Below are 25,144 nucleotides of genomic sequence, written 5' to 3'. Positions count from 1 at the left end.
TTTTTTTTTTTTTTTTTTTTTTTTTTGGTCACTCCCATTACCCAGGCTGGAATGCAGTGACGCGTTGTCGGCTCACTGCAACTTCGGCCTCCCAGGCTCAAGTGATTCTGCTGCCTCAGCCTCCCAAGTAGCTGGGATTACAGGCATGAGCCATCTCGCCCGGCGATTCTTTATAATCTGTGGTGATTTAGAGAACACGAAGCCCTTTCACATATATTATTTTCTTCACTTTTACAATAATCTCATGAAAAGATTACTATTCCCATTACTATCCCCATTTTAGAGTGGAAGAAATGGCACCGCTAATAGAATCTTTAGATATGTATGGTAGACAGAAAGGGGGTGTGGAGAAGGATGGAGGCTTCTGGGATGTAGGGAGAGGAACCAACTCTGGAGAGCTTCACTGAGTTTCTGCTGCTGGAATAAAATTAATAGATATATAAGGCTGGGCACAGTGGCTCATACAGGTAATCCCAGCACTTTGGGAGGCCAAAGCAGGCAGATCACTTGAGGTCAGGAGCTCAAGACCAGCCTGGCCAACACGGTGAAAGCTCATCTCTAGTGAAGATACTAGAGATGTATCTGGGCATGGTGGTATACACCTATAATCCCAGCTACTAGGGAGGTTGAGGCATGAGAATTGCTTGAACCCAGGAGGCAGAGGTTGCAGTGAGCCAAGATCATGCCACCACACTCCAGCCTGGGTGACACAGCAAGACTCTGTCTCAAAAAAAAAAAAAATTAAATTAAATTAAATCAAATTAATGGATAAATAAAACTCCCAGAGGACTACAGAGTCACAGAAGACGAGGCTGGAAGGGATAACAAACAGCATCTAGTCCATCTAGTAGTAACTAATAATAAAGTGCTAAAATCTGCAAATTTTTTAAAAATCAGAGCATATCCAAGGTTGCCATCCCTTTAACTATGCCCACCAGTTTCCCTCAATAGCATTTTAGTGATATTTTCTTGAGAAGATACACAGTGTAGACACAGCCAGTACAGAAAGAACTGTAAACTGCCCAGGGCCTACTAACAACTGCTTAAGCAAGAGACCTGCTGGTCCCTTTTCTGTACTACCTTTTCTTATACCAACACCACAATGTTTTAATTACTGTCACTGAAGAGAACGTTTTGTTATCTGGGAGAACCATCCTCTTCATTCTTCCTTTTCAAAACTTTTCTGGCTATTCTTTCAGAAGAACACCTTCCCCCAACAATTTGCATTCAAATTGTATTAAATTTAGTTATATATTAAATTAGGGAACAATGGGCACTTTTATAAAACTGGGTACCTGCTCAAACTTCACATCCTCAGAGAGTCTCTCTCTAATCATCTTATATAAGCTAGCATCAGTGGTCACTCGTGTGGTCTGGTCTTAGCACTCATGTGCTAAGTCTGATCAATTCTAGATATACTTGTTCTTTCCTCTCTGTAAGCACAATCTCTGTGTAAGCACCAACCACGCTGGGGTCATCAACATCTTTCTCAATAATTTTAAGAGCCACTGAGTGGTCTGTGTGTGACTAGATTATAAGCTCCAAGAGGGAAGGGATTTTGTTTTCAACAGAGATTCACTACTGTAAAGATATCAATTCTCCCTAAATTAATATATGGTAATTAAATATAATGTTGACTACGGTACACACCAAGCACCCAAAATAGTGTCTAGCATAAGTAGTTGTTGAGCACCCACTCTTTGCTAAATGGGGATACAATAATTAGAAAACAGATATGAATACACGAATTACACCTTCTCATCCACAACACAGTACTTCTCTCCATTTATTCATATTCAGGTCATTCTTGTCCTTTGGTTAAAATTACAGTTTCCTTCATTATAGGGACCTTGAACATTTGTTTATTCTTCAGTATTTTAGCACTTTTGATACTATCTAAATAGGATAGTTTTTCTATTAGATTTTCAAACTGCTTGCTTTTGAAAATCTGCTTGTTTACTGCTTGCTTGTACACTGTATTTTCTCTCCAGCCATCTTACTGAACTCCTGTTAGTTCTGACACAAAACTCAAGAAGATTAACAGAAAAACTGCCATTTACAAATAAAAACTGTCTCTTTCCCTTCTCATACTTTATTTTTTCTTCTTATTCTCATTTCCTATTTTATTGCTTTGACCAATCCCTTCAGGCCAATACAGATGAAGAGCAATGACAGCAGACAACTTTCCCTTTTTCTAAAATTAAAAGCAGGTTTAGTATATTTGCTGTTGGTATCTGGAATATAGTTGTTTGGGTATTCCTTGTTAAGAAAACTTTCTAATTCTAATTAGTTTTGCTTTACCCATGTTTTCTATACCAGAAAATAATAAAATTTTTAGGCTTCGTTTTCATTAATTTATAAATATAACATAGAACATTAACAGATTTTGTAAAACAGATCCAATGTATTTCTAGAATAAAATCTAGTCTGTCACAGTGTATTATGCTTTAATGCACTACTGAATTTGATTTGTAAAATTAAAAATTTTTGTGTGAGAACAGTCTGTAATTTTATTTTATTATTATTATTTTTTTTTGAGACTGAGTTTTGATCTTGTCTAGGCTGGAGGGCAGTGGTGCAATCTCGGCTCACCACAACCTCCGCCTCCCGGGTTCAGGTGATTCTCCTGCCTCAGCCTTCCTGAGTAGCTGGGATTACAGGCATGCACCACCACACCCAGCTAATTTTGTATTTTTGGTAGAGACAGCGTTCCTCCATGTTAGTCAGGCTGGTCTCGAACTCCCGACCTCAGATGATCCTCCCGCCTCAGCCTCCCAAAGTGCTGGGATTATAGGCATGGGCCACTGTGCCCAGCTGTAATTTTATTTTTTATGCACTTTACGCAGCTAGGTTATTAATAAAAGGCAAGGAAAGATGACAAGGGTAATAATTAATCTATACACTATAGAAAGGAGAATAAAGTTATGACTATGTCTATTAATAGTGCAACTGTTACAATTATCAAAAATAAAGTTATGACATAAGTGAAATCTGCCATGATGACTCTAATAAATTTATGTTTAAAATCTGTAAAGTTTTCGTATTAAAGTTTTTGAAAATAATTTATTTAGGAAAACTGAGTGGCACACATTTGCTTGTTTTATTACCTATAAACAACTAGGAGAATAAAAACTAACACTCAAACTTTTTTAAAAGCTTAATATATTTTAATAATTAGGTTAGTTATATTTACTTGTCATATGCCTTAAAAGAGCTTTAACTGGCTGATTCAACTATTCAAAGGCCCAAAACTATAAGGCCTGCCTGCATTACTTATTTCCCTACAAATGTGGAAATCTTATCAAAACGAAGGTATACTCATGTTGTTGAGCATATAAAACACCGTCCCTGTCACAGGAAAATAAAGGAAGACATTGAGTCTGTTTTGTAATTAATGAAAAAGAGGGATGTGCTAGAGACAGCACAGTGAGTCAGTGGCAACCGCAGTGGCAACCCCAGAACTGGAACACTGAGATTGTGACCTCCAATGAGGCTTCTTCCCATGATATCACCATCACTGAGGTGGATGAGCCTGAGATGTCACCATATCCCCTCACCTGCTTCTTCACTAAGACTGATGAATTCCAACAGAAGCAACATCCTTTCACAGCTGTTTACTGTGAATACCCTCTCAAATTCATTCAGCTCTCTTTGTCTCAAAGAACACAGAATTTCAGCATCCTTCCTCGTTTATTCTCACAACAGCCTCACTGCGCAGCAGGGTTACACAGTCTGCAGGTGTGGAAACTGAGACAAAGTCACCATCTAGAGCCCAAACTTCTAGTCCTGTCCTTGCCTCCTTAAACTATGTCTGTACCTCTTTGTATAGTACTTTATTTATACCACACCTTGAGTTTTCCTAAATTTATGTAAAACAGAGAATAGTACTTATTTAATAGAACTGTTATGAAGATTCAATTAGCTAATACATATAAAAATAAGAACAGTGCCTATCACATTGAAAGTACACCATAAATATTAGCTATTTTTATTTTCACTCAAAATTGTCAATGTGTCCAAGGACTTTCCAGTCCAAAGCTTCTGACTGCTTTTTTCAATGGAGATGTGTCATAACTCCTACGCCAATGAAGTCCAAAACGTATTTAACTCGCTCTCCAAACCTGCTCCTTCTTCTGGCTTCACCAGAAATATTGCCATGTTGCAAATCTGACTTTGATTCTTCAACCTTCCCTGCCTCCAATATCAAATCCATTGCTAAGTCTGATCAATTCTAGATATACTTGTTCTTTCCTCTCTGAAAGCACAGTCTCTGTAAACACCAATTACACTGGGATCATTAATATCTTTCTCAATAATTTTAAGAGCCACTGAGACCAGTCTCCCTGCTTTTCTTTTTCTTTCTTCAATCCACTCTTCACACAGCTGCTAGAGTGATCTCCCTAAACGACAATTCTTATTTTACTCTGCTATTAAATTAGCAACCAAACTCTCATTCAGCCTTAATAGCAGAATAAAGCCTAAACTTCTTAACGGGTATCGAAAGGCTTCTGGACCCAAACTATCTTTCCATCCTTCTCACCTACAACATTTCAAAAAGGGACTATTTACTGTTCTCTCAGAACACTAAACTCCTGTTTGACTCCCTGCATCTTCCCATCTCCTTACTTCTGCTCAGACCCTACCCTCACTTAGAGGGGTCTTCTCTCCATCTCTGCCTATAAGTGCCATTCTTCAAATGCCATTTAGCCATATCTCACATTATGCCCAAAAAGTCCTTTCTCTATTCCCTTTATAGCTTCAGAGAATTTTATAGCTGGGATCACCTCATCTTACAAATAACCATGTCTGCAAATGCTAAAATCAAGTAATCAAGGTGACCGGCAGGTAGGCCTAAAATTTAGATCCAACTTCAAATCTTTTCCTAAACCGTATCTGCCCCTTTTCACAGTATTTAATCACACTTTGTCTTGTATTTTAGTTATTTAAGTAATTATCCGTATGTTCATTCAATTGTGTGAAGCCTAAAGGCAAATGTATTTCAGATATATCAGTTGTATGAAGTAGAACCTCAGACGTTTGTTGAACCTAATAAAAACTGCAACAAGAAATTCAGCAACTCAAGATTAACCCAGCTACATGGGGGGTGGGGAGGAACAAAAGACTGGTGGCCACAGGGCAGATCCCCTCTACCACCTCAGAGTAAATGTCACTTTAATATAATAAAAGTCCCTGAACATAGCTAATAATTTCTTCCTCTGAGGAAAATAACAGTTGCCACTCTCACAGGCATCTAAGATTAAATGAAGAATTGCAGGTAAAACACTTAACACATGGCCGGACGCGGTGGCTCATGCCTGTAATCCCAGCACTTTGGGAGGCCGAGGCGGGCAGATCACTAAGTCAGGAGATTGAAACCATCCTGGCTAAAACGGTGAAACCCCGTCTCTACTGAAAATACAAAAAATTAGCCGGGTGTGGTGGCGGGCACCTGTAATCGCAGCTACTCGGGAGGCTGAGGCAGCAGAATCGCTTGAACCCGGGAGGCGGAGGTTGCAATGAGCCAAGATCGCGCCACTGCACTCCAGCCTGGGCGACAGAGCAAGACTCTGTCTCGAAAACAACAACAACAAACAAAGAAAACACTTAACATAGTATATTAGTGCTGGCACATCATTTCTAGTCTTGGTCTTCCTCTCCTTTAATATAGCCTGTTCTACTACCCAGCCCTGCCATGACACTCCTGTGCTTTAAAACCTTCCACCTCTTCCCACCATCTCCCTTACGGATCAAGTCCAAACTGTTTGGTCTGGCCTTGTGGAAGCTGCTTCCAAGTCCTATCTCAGCCCAAGTTGCCTCTCCAGGCTCAGCACCTGCTGCTTCCCACCAACACCACTAGGGTCACATCAGACTGTTCTTGGCTCCCTAAAAATAGGTTCTGCTAGGCCTTCTCATTCTTTTGAGTTTTCACCCATAATACACTGGAAAAGCACTGGTTTTACAATCAGACCTGGGTTCACTTCCAGCTCTATTACTTACAAGCTCCATGACCTTAGGCAAATCATTTCTACTCTCGGGGCCTAGTTCCTTATTTATAACATGCTATGACCAATTGTATATATATATATCCTACCTTACAGTGTTGCTGGGAAGATTCAATGAATTAATGCACGGAAAGTAATTAGCATCCTGCTTGGCATCTAGAAAGGACTTGATCATGTTAGCTATAATTAGTAGGGTATGTTTCTATTTCACTTCTCACAGCACTAACTACATTGTACTGTGATGGCCTCTTTATGTGTCTGTCTCCCTACCGGATTGTAAAGTCCATGAAAGCAGGAAGTATACCTCTTCCAGCGTTGTGTGTACATGTTAATTACTCAAATGATATCTCTTGAATAAACGAATGCTTTAAGTGAGTCCTGTTACCAAACACCTTCCCATGGCTGTGAGTAGATGCACGCTCCAATATCGTCTCGTTTTCCCGCGGCCTCCTCGCCCCACTCTATGCACTCTGCACCGGTGATACCACTTTAAGGTAGGTGACTGTCTCCCTTGACTGTGAGCCCCTAGCGTTGTATACTCACTTCGCATGCAAGTTTGAGGATTAAGCGACATAAGCTAAGTAAAATGACTGGTTGGTGCTTAATAAAATGTATCACTATTATTCACGGAAGGAGAAGCAGGTCGCCGTGGAAGGCGAAAGGGGGAGGATTCTAGAGTTATTGCAGGATGCAACAGGGTAGGGTAGAGAGGGGAGGCGACTCCCGAAGCTGCGGAGGGGACCTCCGGGGGTCGACCTGTATAGGTGTTGGAGGACTGGGGAGGGGGGCCCGGGGCCCAGGATCCGCGGAGCCTAAGCGGGGCTGGGCCCAGGCCCGAGAAGCCGCAGCCCCATGTCTCCCTTGCCTGTCCCCCGGACAGCCTCACCTCGTCTACTTTCAGCTCCTCTAGAGTGGGCAGCTCCACTATCCCCGGCATGATGGCTGCAGCCCCGACCCCGACAAGGAGCCCTCAGCCGCGTCTCCCCTGTCTCCTTGAACTCCCCTTTCGACCGCTGAGTGCCACACGGCGCCTGCGCATGCGCATCCGGCAACACGCAGGCGCACTGCTCTGCCCACCCGCGAGCGAGGGAGCGTGCGCAATACCAAGAAGCTTGCCGCCTCCAGGGGGCGGGGCTTCGATTCGGCTCCGCCCACCCCTCCAGGGTGTCATAGTGATGCCGTATCCACTGAGACTCCGGATCCTAACAGCTGGAAGCTAAAAACAGGCGCCATGGAGTACACAGGGAGCAAATATATCGGGGAATATGTAGATGGGAGGTAAGGGGCTCATTTGATTCACTTACTATACCTTGAATAGCTGTGACTGGAAAAAGACGGCTGTCTTTTTGCTTCTGCGAAACACCTTGTGCCGGGCACTTTCACAAACTTGCCAGAGTAATTTTCTCAAGGACCATATCTAATAAGCAGCAAAGCTGAGATGCATTCATTCCATATATACTTATATGTGTGTGTGCATTCACTGTGTGTGCGTGTGTGCGTGTTTGCTATCTGCCAGTTTTAGACATAGGAATAAGAATATTTAAAATGTCAAGATCCTTGCTCTTATGGAGTTTATAATCCAGTTGGAAATGTATTGCCAATAAACAAATACGTGATAAAATAATTACAGATAGTGGCAAATGCTATGAAAGCAAACACGAAGATTAGGGAAGAGAGACTGTGGCTAATCTGAATCGAGACGGTCGCTTCCCTCCAGGAGTTCACAATCTAGAGATTATTATAGAGGACTATATACACAAATCACTGTAGTGGACTAGTAGTAAAAAGCAATTCAACAGTTTTTTTCCCCTTCCTTCCTTCCTTCCTTCCTTCCTTCCTTCCTTCCTTCTTTCCTTCCTTCCTTCCCTTCTTCCCTCCTTTCCTCCCTCCCTCCCTCCCTCCTTCCTTTCTCCATTCCCTCCCTCCCTCCTTCCTTTCTCTCTCTCTCTTTCTCGTTTTTGTGTGTGTTTTTTTTTTTTTTCAGACAAGATCTCGCTCTGTTGCCCTGGCTGGAGTGCAGTGGCCTGTTCACTGCTTACTGCAGCCTCGATCCCCTAGACTCAAACAATCTTCCCGCCTCAGCCTCCCAAGTGGCTGGGACTATGGGTGTGCACCACTACCCCAGCTAATTTTTCAATGCCTTTTGTAGAGATGGCGTCTTGCTATGTTGTCCAAGCTGGTCTCGTACTCCTGGGCTCAAGTAATCCTCTTGCATGAGCCACTGTGCCCAGCAATTCAACAATGTTGAGTGGCTACCAAGTACCAGGCCCTGGAATTGACTCTGGGCACAATCCCTGTCCTCAGAAAGTTCATTCAAACATGATGGGACAAGTAGACATAACAGATAACTGTGATTCAGTGTGGTAAGAGCTGTGGTAGAGAGAAGCAGAGGAAACACAGAGGTGGCCACTCTTTCTTGCCAGCCACCCTGGATGAAGAAAGTGGAATCTCTGTTTTTATAGCTGAGGAAACCAAGGCTGGACGACATGAAGTGGTTTGCCAAACTAGTGCTAGTTGTGGGGACTGTGAAGCACTCCCACCTTGGGACCCCGTATTCACAAGTTGGTGGAATTCCAGGGCATTTTGAATTAATAGGAAAGAAGGATCTGTGATCTGGGCAGGGATAGGAGATAGATTCCTAGAGAAGGTGGTAGGAATGCTATGGGATGCTATCTCTAATCCTTACATCAGTCTTTCAAGGAAGATGTTATTATCTTTCCAGGTAAGAAAGGTGACCTTTACAGGGCTTGAGACACTTATCCTACTCAGCAGGTAAGTGGCAGAGATGCCTTGGTGTGTACCCTCTCTCACTACTCAGTGAGATAGTTCAGGCTGACCTTGCAAATAAAGGAACAGAAGTTAAGAGAAGCAAAATGACTTGCCCACCATTATGGATACACAGCTAGGAAGTAATGGAGTCAGGATTTGAACCCAATCCTCTGTACAAACTACATTCTTACTTTTCACAAGGCCCTGCTACAGTGAAGGTGGTAGAATTTTGGCAGATAGAGATGGGGTATTGGGCATTTTAGGCACAAAAAGTTGAGAAACTGCATTAATTTTCAATGAGCTGTGTATGTGTGAGAGAGAAACACACAGACAAGGCAAAAGAAGGAAGGCTTTCAACCATTTGCCTTTGGCCTTCTGCGCATTTTCATTGGGTATGTCGAGTCAGCCATTTCCATGCTTTTGTCCCTAGGAATTTGGGTTTTGCTTGAGGTTGTTTGGTACCTCTGTAACCACGAAAGGGATTTCCAGACCTGAACAGGGCTTCCCAACTTCCCATAACTAGCAAGAAGTCAGCAGTTTTTCACTTGTTATACTTCTTTTCATAAGTGGAACATGTGTTTTCTGTGTTGATTTTGTATTTTAACAACAGTTAACTAGAGTTCTATTGGGGGCGTCTCAAATTTCAGCATGTAACGAGAGAGACAACATAGTAGAGGTAAAAAGGTTTCAGCATCAGACAGGTCTGGGCTCAAGTCTGCCACTTGCTTGTTGTACACTTAATTAACCATCCATACCTCAGTTTCCTCATCTGTAAAATGGGAAAGCAATGCACATTCAGCAGTAGTATTCCAAAGAATAAGTAATGATCATATATGGATGTTATTTACATATGGTAGATACTCAATAGATTTTTTTTAATTTAGGGAGGGGATATTTTCCTCCTTGGAGTTTAAATGAATATAGTAACTTCTCTATACAGTAGGAAGTTCATATTTAACGTTTGGTTTAAAAAGTTTATGTAGACTCTCCACGGCTGATAGGAACATCAAATGGTACGACTGCTTTGGAAAAGTTTGGCAGTTTCTTAAAAAGTTAAACAGCCATTCCACTCATAAGTATTTACCCCAGAAATGAAAGTGTATATCTATACAAAGACATGTATACAAGTACTCATAGCAGCCTTATTTATAATAACCAAAACTAGAAACAAACCCAAACATCATCAACAGAGGAATGAAGAAACTAACTGTGATATATCCATTCATTGGAATACTACTCAGCAATAAAAAAGAGTGAACTACTGGTACACAGAACAACATGAATGAATCTCAAAAAATTATGTTAAGTGAAAGAAGCCAGATAGAAGAAGAGTAGATACTGTATGATTCCATTTATGTAAAATTCTAGACAATGCAAATCTATGGTGACAGAAGGTAGATCAGTAGTCACCTAGAGATGAGGATTGTGGGCAGGGGCAAAGAGGAAGTGTTATGGAAAGAAACTTTTGTGGGGAATAGATATGTTGTCTTGATTGTGATGATGGTTTCCCAGGTGATGTCAAAACGTATCAAATTGTACACTTTAAATATGTGGCTTATTGTATGTCAATTACACTTTAATAAATCTACTTTTAAAAAATCTTAAAAGAGACATGATTTCCCTGTACCACGTGTGAATATTTAAAAAATAAAAAGTTAATGTAGGATCTGTCTGACCTCAATATTATGGTTTCTTTGGAGTAGTTGCACAATTGAGTTCTAGATAACTCCACTCCAAAGCACCACAAGGTAAGTGCCAGAAGACACCTACAGACACAGGGGAGGAAGGGATGCCCATAGCATTTGTGTAGCAACTACTGTGCTCTGGGTGGCTTTGCCTGCATTTTCTCTTCACAGATACTCTTTGAGATAGATATCATTATCCTATTTTACAGATGGGAAAAGTAAGGCTCAGAGTAATTACATAACTTGCCCAAAGTTACCCAGTTAGCACTTGGCAAAGCAGGTATTAAAACCCAGGTCTATCAGACTCTAAAGCCCATGTGCCTTCTTTCTTTCTTTCTTTTTTTTTTTTTTGAGACAGAGTCTCGCTCTGTTGCCCAGGCTGGAGTGCAGTGGCCGGATCTCAGCTCACTGCAAGCTCGGCCTCCCGGGTTTACGCCATTCTCCTGCCTCAGCCTCCCGAGTAGCTGGGACTACAGGTACCTGCCACCTCGCCCGGCTAGTTTTTTGTATTTTTTGGTAGAGATGGGGTTTCACCGTGTTACCCAGGATGGTCTCGATCTCCTGACCTTGTGATCCGCCTGTCTCGGCCTCCCAAAGTACTGGGATTACAGGCTTGAGCCACTGCGCCCGGCCTGCCCATGTGCTTTCTACAATAGAGCTCTGCTGCTGGGGCCCTTCAGAAGACACATACAGTTGGAGCCATCCTTAAAGGCTTCATGGAAGAGATGATATTTGAAATGGGCCTTAAAGTTTGGATAGGATTTAGGTGGTTGGGGATGCAAGGTGAAGAATGTTTCTAGGCAGAGGGAACAGCATGAGTAATAGCCAGAGGGCACGTATGGAGTAGAGCTGGCAGTTCAGTTTGGCAGGAGAGTGGGTTGTGCTCAGAGGAGTTATGAGAGGGGAAGCTGGACAGGAGGTCTTTGCTCTGGCAAAGAAATTTCAATATTGTGCACAATTCTGGTGGTGGAGGAACCACTGATAGATCCTGGTAGGGCCAAGTATCAGGAAATAAAACTTATTTCATCTCTGTATCTCTCCTCATAATGCATATGTGTGGTAGGGACTCAGTAAATGTTGGCAGAATGAATGAAGGAGATGATAGCTTTTGAGTTTTTTTTTTTTTTTTTTTTTGAGACAGGGTCTCACTCTGGAGTGCTCTGGCTGGAGTGCAGTGGTGCAGTCTTGGCTCACTTCCATGTCCACCCCACCAGACTCAAGCAGTCCTCCCACCTCAGCCTCCCCAGTAGCTGGGACCACAGATATGCACCACTATGCCCAGCTAATTGATAGGTATTTGAGATCTGGTAATCATATCCTTATTATGATTTGAAGTCTTCACTATAAAGTGGTTTTTTTTTCTTCTTTTTAACTTACTTTGAATTTAGAAGGCAGGCTTTTCACCTTGAATGAATTTTTTTAAATGGAAGAGAAGGAGGGAGAAAGGAAGGGAAAGAGAGAGGGAAGGAGAAAAAGAACGAGGAGAAGAAGGAGGGAGAGGGGGGAGGGAAGCACGAAAAGCGAAGATGGGGAGATCAGCTCAGAGCTCACTGCAGTTGTCCCACTAAGAGGCGGCAGAGCCCTGGGCCAAGGTAGAAGCAGTGAAGCTGTAGGAAAGAGATAAATGTCGGAGAGGTTTGGGGATTTTACTGCCAGGAGTTCGCAGCTGATTGGCTCCAGTCCTGTCCAGAGATGGCTTACAGCCCCAGCCCAGAGCCCAGCTCCTGGCCTTGAACCAGAGGATTCTGACACCATTCATGGAAATGGAGAACTCTAAGAAGGTGCTGCTTAGGGGAGGAGGAGATGAGTTCTGTTTTAGGCGAGTTGGAGATGTCTGTGAGAGGTCTGAACAGTGATGTCCAGTTTGAGGTAAGAAAAGGGGTGGGGTCTAACCTCAGAGAAGGGTGTAGAACTTGCATATGGAGATGGTGCTTAGAAATGACAGATGTGAGCTCAAGCAACGCATAGAGGAGGGAAGGAGAAGAGGAGTTCTCCCTTCCCCCCATGTCTTGCACTAGAATAAAAGTGAAATAGTTTTCAAGTTCCTGCTCTATGCTGGGCATTCTGCTGTAGTTTCACATCCATCATCTCACTCAGTTATCTCAACAACTTTGTCATCCACTCTGTTCACTCACTGCTCTTTCTGTTTCCTTCATTCTTTACTCAGGAGAGGTTTATGAAGCACCTGCTTAGTGGTTCTAGGAGTTGAGGATACCAAGGTCTTCCTTTAAAGAAGCTTTAGTTAAATACAGGAGATAAGATATCTAATTACAAAACAAGATAGAAAGTGTTACGCATCCCAACAGAGGTACTAGCAAAAGTCTAAAGAAGGTCAGAGTTAGGAGAGGAGCCTTTAGCTTGTTGGGAGGAATGGAGAAGGAAGGAATGAAAGCATATTTATTAAGTACTCACTATATGTCAGGCCCTTTACTAGGAAAATTATTATATGTTATCTGGATTAATTGCAGCCATTTCACCCATAAAGAACTGGACAGCCCAGTGCAGTGGCTCACACCTGTAATCCCAACATTTTGGGAGGCTGAGGCAGGAGGATCACTTGAGCTCAGGAGTTCTAGATCAGCCTGGGCAACATAGGGAAACCCCGTCTCTACAAAAAGAAAGAAAAAAAAATTAAATCAGCCGGGCATGGTGGGGCAGCCTGTGGTCCCAACTACTTGGGAGGCTGAGGTGGGAGGATCACTTGAGTTCAGGAGATTGAGGCTGCATTGAGCCATGATCACACCACTGTACTCCAGCCTGGGAGATAGAATGAGAAGTGGTCTTGGAAAAAAACAAAAAACAAAACAAAGAAGCTAGTCAACTGGTCAGGTTGGTGTCACTGCCTTGTTCTCCTGTATAAGCCTGTCTTCCTCCAGCACAGCACTTATCACACATTGTATAATTGCTCAATTGTGTCCCCCACTAGACTGTGAGCCCCCCAAGGACAGGGACTGCATTTGCCTTGATCACTGGTAAATCTGTGTTGTATTCAGCAGGTTGGACCATCAGCATAGTCCCTGACAAAATGTAGGTGCTCTGTAAATATCTGTTTGGAAGGAAAGAAGGAAGGGAAGGAAGGGAGGGAGGCACAAGGAAAGAGGTTTGGGAAAGTATCTGTATTAGTCTGTTCTCATGCTGCTGTAAGGACATAACCCAAGACTGGGTAATCTATAAAGGATAGAGGCTTAATGGACTCACAGTTCCACATGGCTGGGAAGGCCTCACCATCATGGTGGAGGCAAAGGGGGAACAAAGGCACATCTTACATGGCAGCAGGCCAGAGAGCATGTTCAGGGGAATTGCCCTTTATAAAACCATCAGATTTCATGAGATTTGTTCACTTTCACGAAACAGCATGGGAAAAACCCACCCCCATGATTCAGTTACCTCCCACTGGGTCCCTCCCAGGACATGTGGGGATTATGGGAGCTACAATTCCAGATGAGATTTGGGCGGGGACACAGCCAAACAATATCAGTATCCAAGATAATATATATATATATGTGGTAAGATTCAGGAAGCAGTGTGAACTCCAAGGTGAGAGTGAGCCTCTAGGTGAAGGGGAGAATGAACAGAGCAAACTGTATTCCCCTCTTTTCATTTTGAGCTTTTGGGGAAACAAAATAAAATTTTGTTTTCAGCAGAGTACGAGAATGCTGAGAATGGGGTTCCTGCTCACTCTGTCGCCTGCCAGCTCTGACCCTCCAGCTGTCACATGGGGCTCAGTGATTTCCCTGTGTCTTTACAGGATGGAGGGCAAAGCCAAGTACATCCTCCCTACTGAAACAATATATGTTGGGGAAATGAAGGACGGTGTGTTTCATGGCGAAGGAACTCTGTACTTCCCCAGTGGGAGCCAATACGACGCCGTTTGGGAAAATGGATTGGCCATAAAGGTGATCAGCCCGGGGGGCAGGTGCTGTGGAGGAGAGATCCTCGGGCAAGAAGAGCCTCACCCTGTGGCGCCCCATCTACCCTGTCTGGTGCCCACCTCCTTCCATTCCCTCTTCTCTTTGTTTCTCCCTCTCTCCCCGACTTTTATTTTATTTATTTATTTATTTATTTATTTATTTATTTATTTATTTATTTTTGAGATGGAGTCTCACTCTGTCGCCAGGCTGGTGTGCAGTGGCACAATGCTCACTGCAACCTCCGCCTCCCGAGTTCAAGCGATTCTCTTGCCTCAGCCTCTCAAGTAGCTGGGACTACATGTGTGTGCCACCACGCCCAGCTAATTTTTGTATTTTTAGTAGAGACAGGGTTTTACCATGTTTGCCAGGATGGTCTCAATCTCTTGATCTCGTGATCCACCCGCTTCAGCCTCCCAAAGTGCTGGGATTACAGGTGCGAGCCACTGCACCCACCTGGCATTTTTTTTTTTTTAAACGAGTCTCACTCTGTTGCCCAGGCTGGAGTGCAGTGGTGTAATCTCAGCTCACCACAACCTCTGCCTCCTGGGTTCAAACTATTCTCTTGCCTAGGCCTCCTGAGTAGCTAGGATTACAGGCGTGTGCCAGCATGCCCGGCTAATTTCTCCCTGCTTCTGGATCTCCCAGTGCCCTAGAATCCTCTCCTTCTAGATCTGGAAGGATTTGTGGAGAGGCTATGATGAATTTGCATCTGCTACGCCACTTATTGCCTGATCTTGGGCCCATGACTTCACCTCCCTGAGAGTTCTTCACCTATCAACTCGGGACAGTAGTTGCATTAGTTATCTATTGGTACTATAACAGGTTACCACAAATTTAGTCTGAAATCAGCACAAATGTATTATCTTACAGTTCTGGAGCTCAGAAGTCTGAAATAGGTCAGCAAGCCTGCATTCTGTCCAGAGGGTCTGTGGGAAAACCTGTTTCCTTGCCTTTTCCAGCTTCTAGAGGCTGCCTGCATTCCTTGGCTCATGGCCACGCATCACTCCAACCTCTGCTTTCATCATCACATCACACTTCATCCCTTTGCTTTCATCATCATCTCGTCTTCTCTCACCCTGGCCTTACTATTTCCCTCTCATAGGAACCTTGCAATTATATTTGGCACACCCAGATAATCCAAATAATCTTCCCACTTCAGGATCCTTCATTTAATTGCATCTGCAAAATATCTCTTGCCATGTAAGGTAGCATATTCACAGGTTGCAGCAGACAGGGACATCTTTGGGGGACCATTATTCAGCCTACCACAATAGTACAAGGCACCTCCTAGGATGATCATAAGAGTAAATGAGGCGATATATATATGAACACTTTGCTAAGTTCCCAGCATACAGGAGGCACTCAATAAGTGTTAGCTCTTACTACCACCATCACTGCTGCTATCATTATAACCTACCTAATCCAAGGTTTCTTACCCTGGTATTTGTGGGTCATGAATAGAATTCAGGGAGTCACTGAAACCTCTTGATTTATATACAGAAGTTTCTGTGTAACGGGGACTAAGTTTTTTTCCAGGAAAAGCATCTATAGCTTTCATCAGTTTCACTAAGAGCGTGTTGGGGCCTGACTCATGACCTAAAAAATGTTAAGATTTCTTAACCTTGTTTTATAGCTTGGAGAATCTAAGCCCCAGGAAGGGGATGTGACTTACCCGAGGTCACACAGTGAATTAATAGTATCATTGGAATTTCCACCCGTGTTTCCTGATGCCCAGGCCAATGCAATTTCTACATCCTGAGGCTTTCTTTAGCAGTAAGGCAGCAAAGGCAGAACATATGTGTTTGGACAAAGGGCCATGGCTGATGGCTCTGACCTTTCCAGCTATAATAATAATAAAAGAATAATAACATTTATTGAGTACTTACTTTGTGTCAGTGTGTCAGTCAGTGTTCTTCAGAGACACAAAACCAGTAGGATATACAGAGATGTATGGAAAGAGATTTACATTAGGGATTGGCTCACAAGATTATGGAGGCTAAGAAGCCTCCCAATCTTCCCTCTGCAACCTGGAGGCCCAGGAAAGCTGTTAGTGTAGTTCCAGTCAAAACCCAAGGGCCTCAACCAGGGGGGTCAATGGTGTAAGTCCCATTCAGAGTTCAAAGGCCCGAGAACCGGGAATGCTGATGTCCAAGGGCAAAGAAGATGGATGTCCCAGCACAAGCAGAGACAGCGAACTGACGCTTCTCTGCCTTTTTGTTCTATCCAGGCCCTCAACGGATTGTATCATGCCCACCCACTTTGGTGAGGGTAGAACTTCTTTGCTCAGTCCACCAATTAAAATGTGAATTGCTTCTAGAAACACCCTCATGGACACACCCAGAAATGTTTTACCAGCTATGTAGGCATCCCTTTCCCTTAACCCAGTCAAGTTGTCTCACAAAATCAACCATCACAGCCAGGCACTGTGCTAAATGCTTCACGTGTGCTATCTCATTGAATTTTCAATCAACCCTATGTCATGTATACCATCATTAACTTAATTTTACAAATGAAGAAATGAAGGGCCAGAGAGAGTGGGTCATCTGCCCAAGTTCATCTGCCCAAGTTCATCTGCCAAAGTGAGTTCACCTACTTTGAGTGGCAGGGACACGGCTCAGCACTTATACCCATTCCCTCTCATCATCACAACCATAATAATTGTGATCGTTACCATTTCTTTACTGTAGCCATCAGAAAGCCTCCCACTTCCCTTGACATCTGAACCTCTTGGCCAAAAGCCTTCAGCTTCCTCAGATGCACATGTGCGCTCCTTGTCTTCCAGGGCACATATACCTTTGCAGACGGGCTGCACTATGATGAGAAGAACTGGCATTACTGCGACGGCTATGATCGGAGGTTTTACACAGAGATCCTCAATGGCTTGAAGCCTGCAGGTACCCAGGCATCCACTCTTTCCTTGATACCCCAAACTGAGAGGGAAACTAAGACGGTTTCAGATAAGTGCACTGAGGCCTAATGAAGTAACTTAAAGGGGAAAAGGAACTGAGCAGCTGCAGAAGAATACAAAAAAGCCAGGTCCTGGAGCCAGGACGGCCAGTCCTCATATCTCAACTCCACTATGCTAGTCAGAGGACCATGGGCAAGGGGCTTTACCCACTGTGCCTCAGTTTCTTCCCTTCAAAATGGAGTCAATCAGCTGGGTGCGGTGGCTCATGCCTGTAATTCCAGCACTTTGGGAGGCCAAGGCGGGTGGATCACTTGAGGTCAGGACTTCCAGACCATCCTGGCCAACATGGTGAATCCCCGTCGCTACTAAAAATACAAAAACTAGCCGGGTGTGGTGGTGTGCCTGTAATCCCAGCTACTCCAGAGGCTGAGGCATGAGAATCGTTTGAACTCAGGAGGTGGAGGTTGGAGTGAGCTGAGATCATGCCACTGCACTCCAGCCTGGGCAACAGAGTGAGACTGTGGTCTCAGAAAAAAAAAAAAAAAAAAATCAAAATGGGGTCAATAGCATCATCTACCTCCCAAGATTGTTGTAAATAAGATAATTCATGTCAGGTGTTTAGAACAGTGCCTTGAATGCATATGGGTGCATGGTACATGTCAGCTGTTCTTATTTGTAGTACCTCCTATAACACTAAAATTTTGTAAATATTTTAAAAAGAAAGAGTTAAGGGCAAAAGCAGTACTGACAGAGCATGTGCTTTGTGTATCAGGTGCTGAGGGAGGCTGTCTGTAATCCCTGTCTCCCTAATGTCCAGATGATCCTGCCCAGTCAGCCTTCCTAGTCCCATGTCACTCCAAGTTGAGGCTGTGGAGTTCAGACATGGTTCCCTGTGGCAGAGCTCACACTGGAGGCCCAGACTTCCTCTCTGAGGTCCTCTGTATCATGCTCCCTCCCTGCCAAAACCTTGTTTCATCACGGAGGGCTACATTTGTACTACAAGTCTGGATTCAAAGAGTGGCACCTTAAAAGGCTCATCTGAGTGTTTTTGAGATGTGTTCCAGGTCAGATGAGCCTCAAGACGGGTAGGGGAGGGATAGCATTAGGAGAAATACCTAATGTCGATGACGAGTTGATGGGTGCAGCAAACCACCATGGCACGTGTATACCTATGTAACAAACCTGCACATTCTGCACATGTACCCCAGAACTTAAAGTATAATAAAAAAAAAATAAATAATTAAAAAAATTTAAAAAGAAGAGTGTAGTTTTTGGCACAGCAGAGATAATATATCCAAAATGACAGATGGGGAAACAACTCTGTATACTATAAAAACAATCCCAACTTAGGTTATGAGAGACCATGAGCTGTGGTTGATAGAGCATGGAGCCAGAAATTGTGGGTTTGAGTCCTAGCATTTCCTGTCTATAGCTACATGAGACTGCACAAGTCAACCTCCATCAGGGCAGAAGCCTCCAGGAAGCACCCAGGCCCTGGAATCAGGCCGACCTGAGCTCAAACCCCCATCTCCTTCCCTTCCCAGCTTCATGACCTTGGATCAGTTAGTTGACTGGGTGAGCCGCCTTCTCTCCCTTTGCCCTCCTGACACTTACTCTGCTATTTTCCTTCTATCCCCAGGCTTTGCCAGTGCCTCCTCAACTTCACCCCACCCCCAGTTATTCATGCTGAGGTTCCCGGGGCTCTCTGGCTTAGGCACTTTCTGTTATCATTCTATATGCTCTTCCTGAACAAGTTGATATACTTCTAAGCCTTCAACTACCATCAGCTTCTAAATTGAAATCAGAATCTCTGAGCCTAAGATCCCTGCATCAAGCTTGACTGACACCTATCTTGGTCATTCCCCAAATTGTCTGCACTGAATTCATTGTCACCCCTGCTGTGATGGCTGCCTCACTGAATGTCATGCCCATCCACCTAGGTAAGCCTAATCCTCCCTTCCCCTGCCCCCTAAGTGCAATAGTCCTATGGATTTTACCTCTGAAATATATTCTTTCATTTGTTTAGTCAACAAATATTTACTGAGTATTTCCATGTGCCAGGCAGCATTTTCTTCATCCTCTTTGCCACTGCCCTGTTCCAGCCCTCCATCATCTCTCCCCTTGATGACCTGACTTCCAGAGATCCCCACTTGGCCATTCTTGAGGTCATTCTCCTTTCTGCAGCAGTCACTTCCATCTTTCTTTCTTTCTTTCTTTCTTTTTTTTTTTTTTTTTTTGAGACAGAGTCTTGCTCTGTTGCCCAGGCTGGAGTGCAGTGGTGTGATCATAACTCACCGTAACTTTGAACTCCTGGGCTCAAGCGATCCTCCTGCGAAGTGATCTGGTCTCCTAAGCAGCTGGAAATACAGGCATGCACCACCACTCCTGGTCAATTTTTATTTTTTTTAAGTTTCTTGTAGAGATGGGTCCTGCCATGTTGCCCAGGCTCATCTAGAACTCCTGGCCTCAAGCAACCCTCCCTCCTTAACTTGGGATTACAGGCGTGAGCCACCATGCCCAGCCACTTACATCTTTTAAAGTGTGAATCTGATTGCCCCCATCCCCCAACCCTTGAGTGCTCCCTATACCCTCAAGATAAGGTTTCAAATTCTCAGAAACAGTGACATTCTCTGGCTACTGCTCACGTCCCAGCCCCTTCCTGGGCTACCCACTCTTCTCGGTTTTTCTCTCTCCCCTCTTGCCATACTTGCTTTCTCTCTATTTCTCAAGGAGACCACACTTTTCCGCCATTCTCTCTGCCTGGAATACTTTAACCCTCTTACTTCACCCAAATAACTCCTTCCCGTCCTTCACATCTCAGCTCAATGTCCTGAAGCTGGGACCCCCTTCCCTGAATTCCCACACTAGGTAAGGTCTCCCTGTGGCATATCACAGAGCAGCCATGATCTCCCCCCAGGGCTTGGATCTTGAGTGTTCAGCTCCTCTTCCCAAGCTGTGAGCAACATGAGGGCAGGGCCCTAGCACATTGTCTGGCATACAGTGGGTACTCGTTAAAGAGTTATTGTCAAACAGGGATAATGATATTGACATCACAGTGCAGGGTGAAGTATGTGCTTAGGGGAGTTAAGGCAATGACATTAAGAAACATTTCCTAAGTTCCTACTGTATGTCAGACACTGGCTGGCCCCAGGGAGACCAGAGCTGAGAGGACATCGTCTCTCCCTTCAAAGAGCTGCCAGTCTAGCTGCAGCTTGAGAACCTTGCAAATCACTCCTCCCCAATTACTTATGATGGGAGGCCTGGACTTTGCCATGGGCTCTTTACCCCAATTAAGGCTATAGGCAAAAAGCCCTCAGCCTTAGGCCTCAGCTCTCACACAGTGGCTGGTTTTGCGAAAGCTGAGCCTCTGCCAGTCTCATGGTGGTTTTTCCCAAACCTGCCTGGCTCTTCCCTTCTTCTCCAGTGACGCTCAGCAGAGAAGCTTGATTCTAAGTAGCTACTTCTTTCCCTTGTCGCTCCACACTTTGCCTCTTGGGGCTGGCATTGTTAGGGTAACTCGCCCTGCCTGCAAGGCAGGGTGAGGGTTAAAAGTGCCCCACAACCTCTTCAAGCATCTGTGAAGTAGGCATTGGCATGATGCTTCAGTGACAGAATGGCTGTAAAGTGCCTGACATGGAGTAAGTGCTCAGCAATCATTAGCCAGTACACATGGGGTTAGGGTTAGGGTCAGGGTCAATGTCAGGGTTAGTGTTAGGTATGTCATTAAGCAACACAAGAGTGCCTACTGTGTGCAAGACACTGATTTGTGGAAATGGTGCTTTGTACTCAGTGGGCATCCAGCTCTCAGTCTAGAGAACAAGGAATTATAGGAACTATAGTTAGAAGGAACCTGAGAAGTTATTTATTCCAACCTCTCCCTTTATTTGAGCCATGGCTTTTCAAGATACACACACATAGGGTGCATGACCTAAAAGGTGCACTCGATCTTCTTTCCCTCCCAGGGATCTCAGTGTCCCTGGTCCTGTGGCTGCACCTAGGCTTTCTCCTCCCCTGATGTTGGCAGCTGAACATACAGGTTCCAGAGTTAGACTGCTTCCTAGCAGATAACCCTGGGAAAGTTACTTTAACTTCTCTGAGCCTCAGTTTTCTTATCTGTAAAATTGAGCCACAGAGTTGCTCTCAGGATTAAATAAAATAGGAGCACAATGCCTGCCACATAATAAACATTGAATAAGTGGCAGCCACCTGGTAATTTTGGCGAAAGTCAAGGTTCTCCACCACCTGCCCCTTGTCCACCTGATCCATTTCTTTCCTGCTGTTCTCCTTCACATGTCCTCTGCTCTACAAGGTTTCGAGAGGAGGGCCTAAGGATCCATGCCTCTGGCCTCTGCCCACGCCTTGAATGCCACCCCTCTTCTAGACTGATGCTCTCCCATCTGTCTGCCAACTCCGACTTAACCTCAGGGTCTGTCTGACCTCAGAATCTGTGCCCTTTTTCATGGTATCCCAAGAAATGGAAAAGGATGGGGTCAAAGGAAGAAGAAGACAGAGGGTCTAGTTCCCAAGACCCTGTTCCCAAGAGCCACTTTCAGAAAGTTCCTTTGGGGCACTGTTTCTGCTGGGTTTGCTCCTTGCCCTGAGTAGGCGGTATTTAGTTCAACAGTGGAGCCAGATAGTCACATGAGCCACCAGCCACAAGCGGACCTTATGGGAACACTGGGTTTAGATTTGGCCTTGATGGTGAACTAATTGCCCATTATGTTCTTTCAAGGTATGGCTCAACTCACCAATATGGACCCACCTAGAAAAATCCCCAAGGGCTATTACGATTGTGGAGACGGCTTCTATAACCCCGTCACGAGGGTAATCAAGGACTACAGGAACCGCTTTCTGAGAAACGCAGGTAGGTTTCTTTCGACACTGCAGCACGTTTTCTCTTCATCCACATATAAGTATGTGCATCCGTATGTACAAATGTATGCACACACTTGATGAGAAAAAAGCTTTTGCTGATGAAAGACAAAAATTGATTACCTGGATGTTTTATCTTGTGGACTTCTCATGGCAAATCTGTACATCGTCCTAGAGGGAGGTAAAAGGACATTTGTGGTCTAGCTGTGATGGCACATAAATGTCGCACTGAAAGGATTAAGGTACTTATTTTTGCATGGATTCCTTCGATTTTAATGGGCACCTACCATATGCTAGACACTCTGCTTGGTGTTGGGGAAAAGGCAGAGCAAAGCTGGACACAGCCCCCCTTCCTTGTGGAGCTTGCATTCTAAAGGTGGCAGAGTAGTACTATAAACAGTTAATTGCATCATGGAACAAACACAATGAAGGGCAAAACATGGTCCTGCAGGGAAGGGAAAGTAGGGGCCCCAGAGAGGTGGGACAGATGCTGTGGGAGCACAAAGAAGGGGTATCAAATCCCAAAGTGGTAAGTCAGAGAAGGTTTCAAGGAGGAAATGACTTCTAAGCTAAGACCTGAAGAATAACTGGGATTTGACCACAAGGCTTGGGGACAGGGTTTCCCAGCGAGAGGAAATGGCACAGGCAACAACCTAGAGGGCAGTGATCCCTTGAGGTCCAAGAAGGTTGGTTCATCTTTTAGTCAGGGGAGTAGGTACCTTGGAGGATCCAGAACCTCAGTTTGGTGAGTCAACACAAGGCCGATCAGACTGAGAAGAACCCATTTGCAGTGACCACACTCACAGGAGATCAATACACAAATAATAGGAACATTTTCCTTTAATGCAGTGATTCCTAACCTTACCCTTTTCTGAAGTCACACTCCCGCTAGGAATATCAAAAGATATGGACCCTCTTGCTAGAAAAATGTCCATGCATGCACACACACAAGCACACATGTACACACATGTGCCCACACGTGCGCATGCACACACACACACATTTTGCAGATAGTCTTAAGGGATGGATGGTCCCTCTAAAGACCCAGGTCAAGAAACCTTGCTCTATAATGAGAAAGAAACTTCCAGGTAGACCAGACCATCTGTGCTGGTGGATGAGAGCATAGTCTTCCTATAGGGAAATTTACTCAGTAAGTCAGTGATGACCAGAAAGCTGCCTTGTGGGGCTAGAATAAGAGCAAGGAGAATTGTCAGCTGATCCTATGACTGGAATCCTGGAGCTAAGACGCCGCTAACCCACTGGATGCTACTGGAGGAACATGGCAAATGCTCACACTCCAAGTCCCCAGCTCACATTTCTTCAATGACTTCCCTTTTCCATTTGCACAATGCACTACTCTGTAGCATGCTAACTCTGCTGGGTGCTAATACATTTACCATGAAGTTTCTTAGTCAAATGAGATAGGGAGATGTTGCCCTAAACAATGCTAACCAGGCTTATTTACTGCAGAACTTCTCAGGGCCTTTAATATGCTAATATACTTTGTACTTTTCCTTCATGGCACTTATTTCAATGTAATTAAATGTAATTATTTGCTTAATATCTATCTCTCCCACTAGACTGTAAGATCCGTGTGAGAAGGAACTCTGTATTATCTTGTGTCAGTAAGAGTTCAGTTAGAAAAATGGAAAGAGGCCTGGCGTTGTGGCTCACGCCTGTAATCCCAACACTTTGGGACACCAAGGTGGGCAGATCACAAGGTCAGGAGTTTGAGACCACCTGGCCAACATAGTGAAACACCATCTCTACTAAAAATACAAAAAATTAGCTGGGCATGGTGGCGGGTGCCTGTAATCCCAGCTATTCAGGAGCCTGAGGCGGGAGAATAGCTTGAACCTGGGAGGCAGAGGTTGCAGTGAGCCAAGATCGCGCCACTGTACTCCAGCCCGGGTGACAGTGTGAGAATCTGTCTCAAAAAAAAAGAAAAAAGAAAAATGGAAAGAATTTAATATCAGGAAATTGGTGGCTACTAGGGAACTGGAAAAGCAAAGGAAGACATTGAGGTAACAGAGAAAGCAACTGCAGGATGCAGGTACCCCCTCAAGGACTGGGGACAATAGTAAAAGATTAGGTTGTGAGAACCTAGAAGGTCAACAGAGGGACCCCCAGGACCTGCAACCCAGACCCCTGAGCAGAGGCCAGCTGGGGCTGGCTCCTGGGAGCTCAGAGCAGGGCTCCTGCAGAGCTGGGACCCAGACCTCTGGCGGGACAGCACTGCCCAGTGGAGCCTCTGAAGAGAGAAATGAAGCTGATTCTAGGAGTGTGGAAAAAACTGGAAACTGGAAGTGAAATGACACCTGCTGCAATGACACTGGCATGAACAACAAAGACAACAGAAAGGAGGGGTGTCTTTGTCTGCCTGACAGCCCCTAACAAGGAGCTGGCTGGCAAAACTAATGTAATTTAAACAGTTCCAGTCCCACCGTTGCCAAGTTAAGCATAGAAGGGTCAGTTTGGAGCTGAGAGTCAGTGCCTTCTTTTTTTTAATTTTGAGATGGAGTTTCACTGTTTTTGCCCAGTCAGGAGTACAATGACGCGATCTTGGCTCCCTGCAACCTCCGCCTCCCAGGTTCAAGTGATTCTCCTGCCTCAGCCTCCCAAGTAGCTGGGATTACAGGCACCTACCACCATGCTCAGCTAATTTTTGTATTTTTAGTAGAGACAGGGTTTTGCCATGTTGTCCAGGCTGGTCTTGAACTCCTGACCTCAGGTGATCCATCCGCCTTGGCCTCCCAAAGTTCTGGAATTACCTGACACCGCACCTGGCTGGGTGTCAATAGCTTCTCACTGGCCCAGCCACCCCTTTTGTTGCTCAGCATCCACACACATTCTTCTACAGATACTAAGTCTTCTATACAACATTAACAAAAGTATGTTTTTTTTGTATAACAAGTTTCAATACATCCTCCATATTAACACAAGGCCCTCTCCCCTTCTCCAGAGGGCAGATACTGCACCCATTTTTTGAGTAAGGTT

General features: G+C 44.4%; 2 protein-coding genes across 5 annotated transcripts in view; one reads left to right on the top strand and one right to left on the bottom strand.

The window, feature by feature from the left end:
- The window catches only part of NDUFA8 (NADH:ubiquinone oxidoreductase subunit A8), a 29,164-nt gene extending 22,088 nt beyond the window's left edge, over positions 1 to 7,076 (bottom strand). For both annotated transcript variants that reach the window (XM_017884243.1, XM_017884242.1), the window contains exon 1: positions 6,889 to 7,076. In XM_017884243.1, the coding sequence (XP_017739732.1) occupies positions 6,889 to 6,939 (51 nt within the window). In that variant the 5' untranslated portion in view covers positions 6,940 to 7,076. The remainder of the gene's footprint in view (positions 1 to 6,888) is intronic.
- Positions 7,077 to 7,132: 56 nt separating this feature from the next.
- Positions 7,133 to 25,144, top strand: part of MORN5 (MORN repeat containing 5) — a 40,185-nt gene continuing 22,173 nt past the window's right edge. For 2 of the 3 annotated variants that reach the window (XM_017884241.1, XM_017884239.1), the window contains exons 1-4: positions 7,133 to 7,280; positions 14,205 to 14,352; positions 17,150 to 17,261; positions 22,008 to 22,139. In XM_017884241.1, coding sequence (XP_017739730.1) covers positions 7,234 to 7,280; positions 14,205 to 14,352; positions 17,150 to 17,261; positions 22,008 to 22,139 — 439 coding nt within the window. In that variant the 5' untranslated portion in view covers positions 7,133 to 7,233. Of the gene's footprint in view, positions 7,281 to 14,204; positions 14,353 to 17,149; positions 17,262 to 22,007; positions 22,229 to 25,144 lie in introns of those variants that run through there. The other variant, XM_017884240.1, reaches the window with a different exon arrangement.

The sequence above is a fragment of the Rhinopithecus bieti genome, unplaced genomic scaffold (assembly GCF_001698545.2).
Source record: "Rhinopithecus bieti isolate Rb0 unplaced genomic scaffold, ASM169854v2 scaffold_13710, whole genome shotgun sequence".
Classification (NCBI taxonomy): Eukaryota; Metazoa; Chordata; class Mammalia; order Primates; family Cercopithecidae; genus Rhinopithecus; species Rhinopithecus bieti.
The sequence above is the reverse complement of the archived record's forward strand: the minus strand, read 5'-3'. Positions and strand labels throughout refer to the sequence as shown.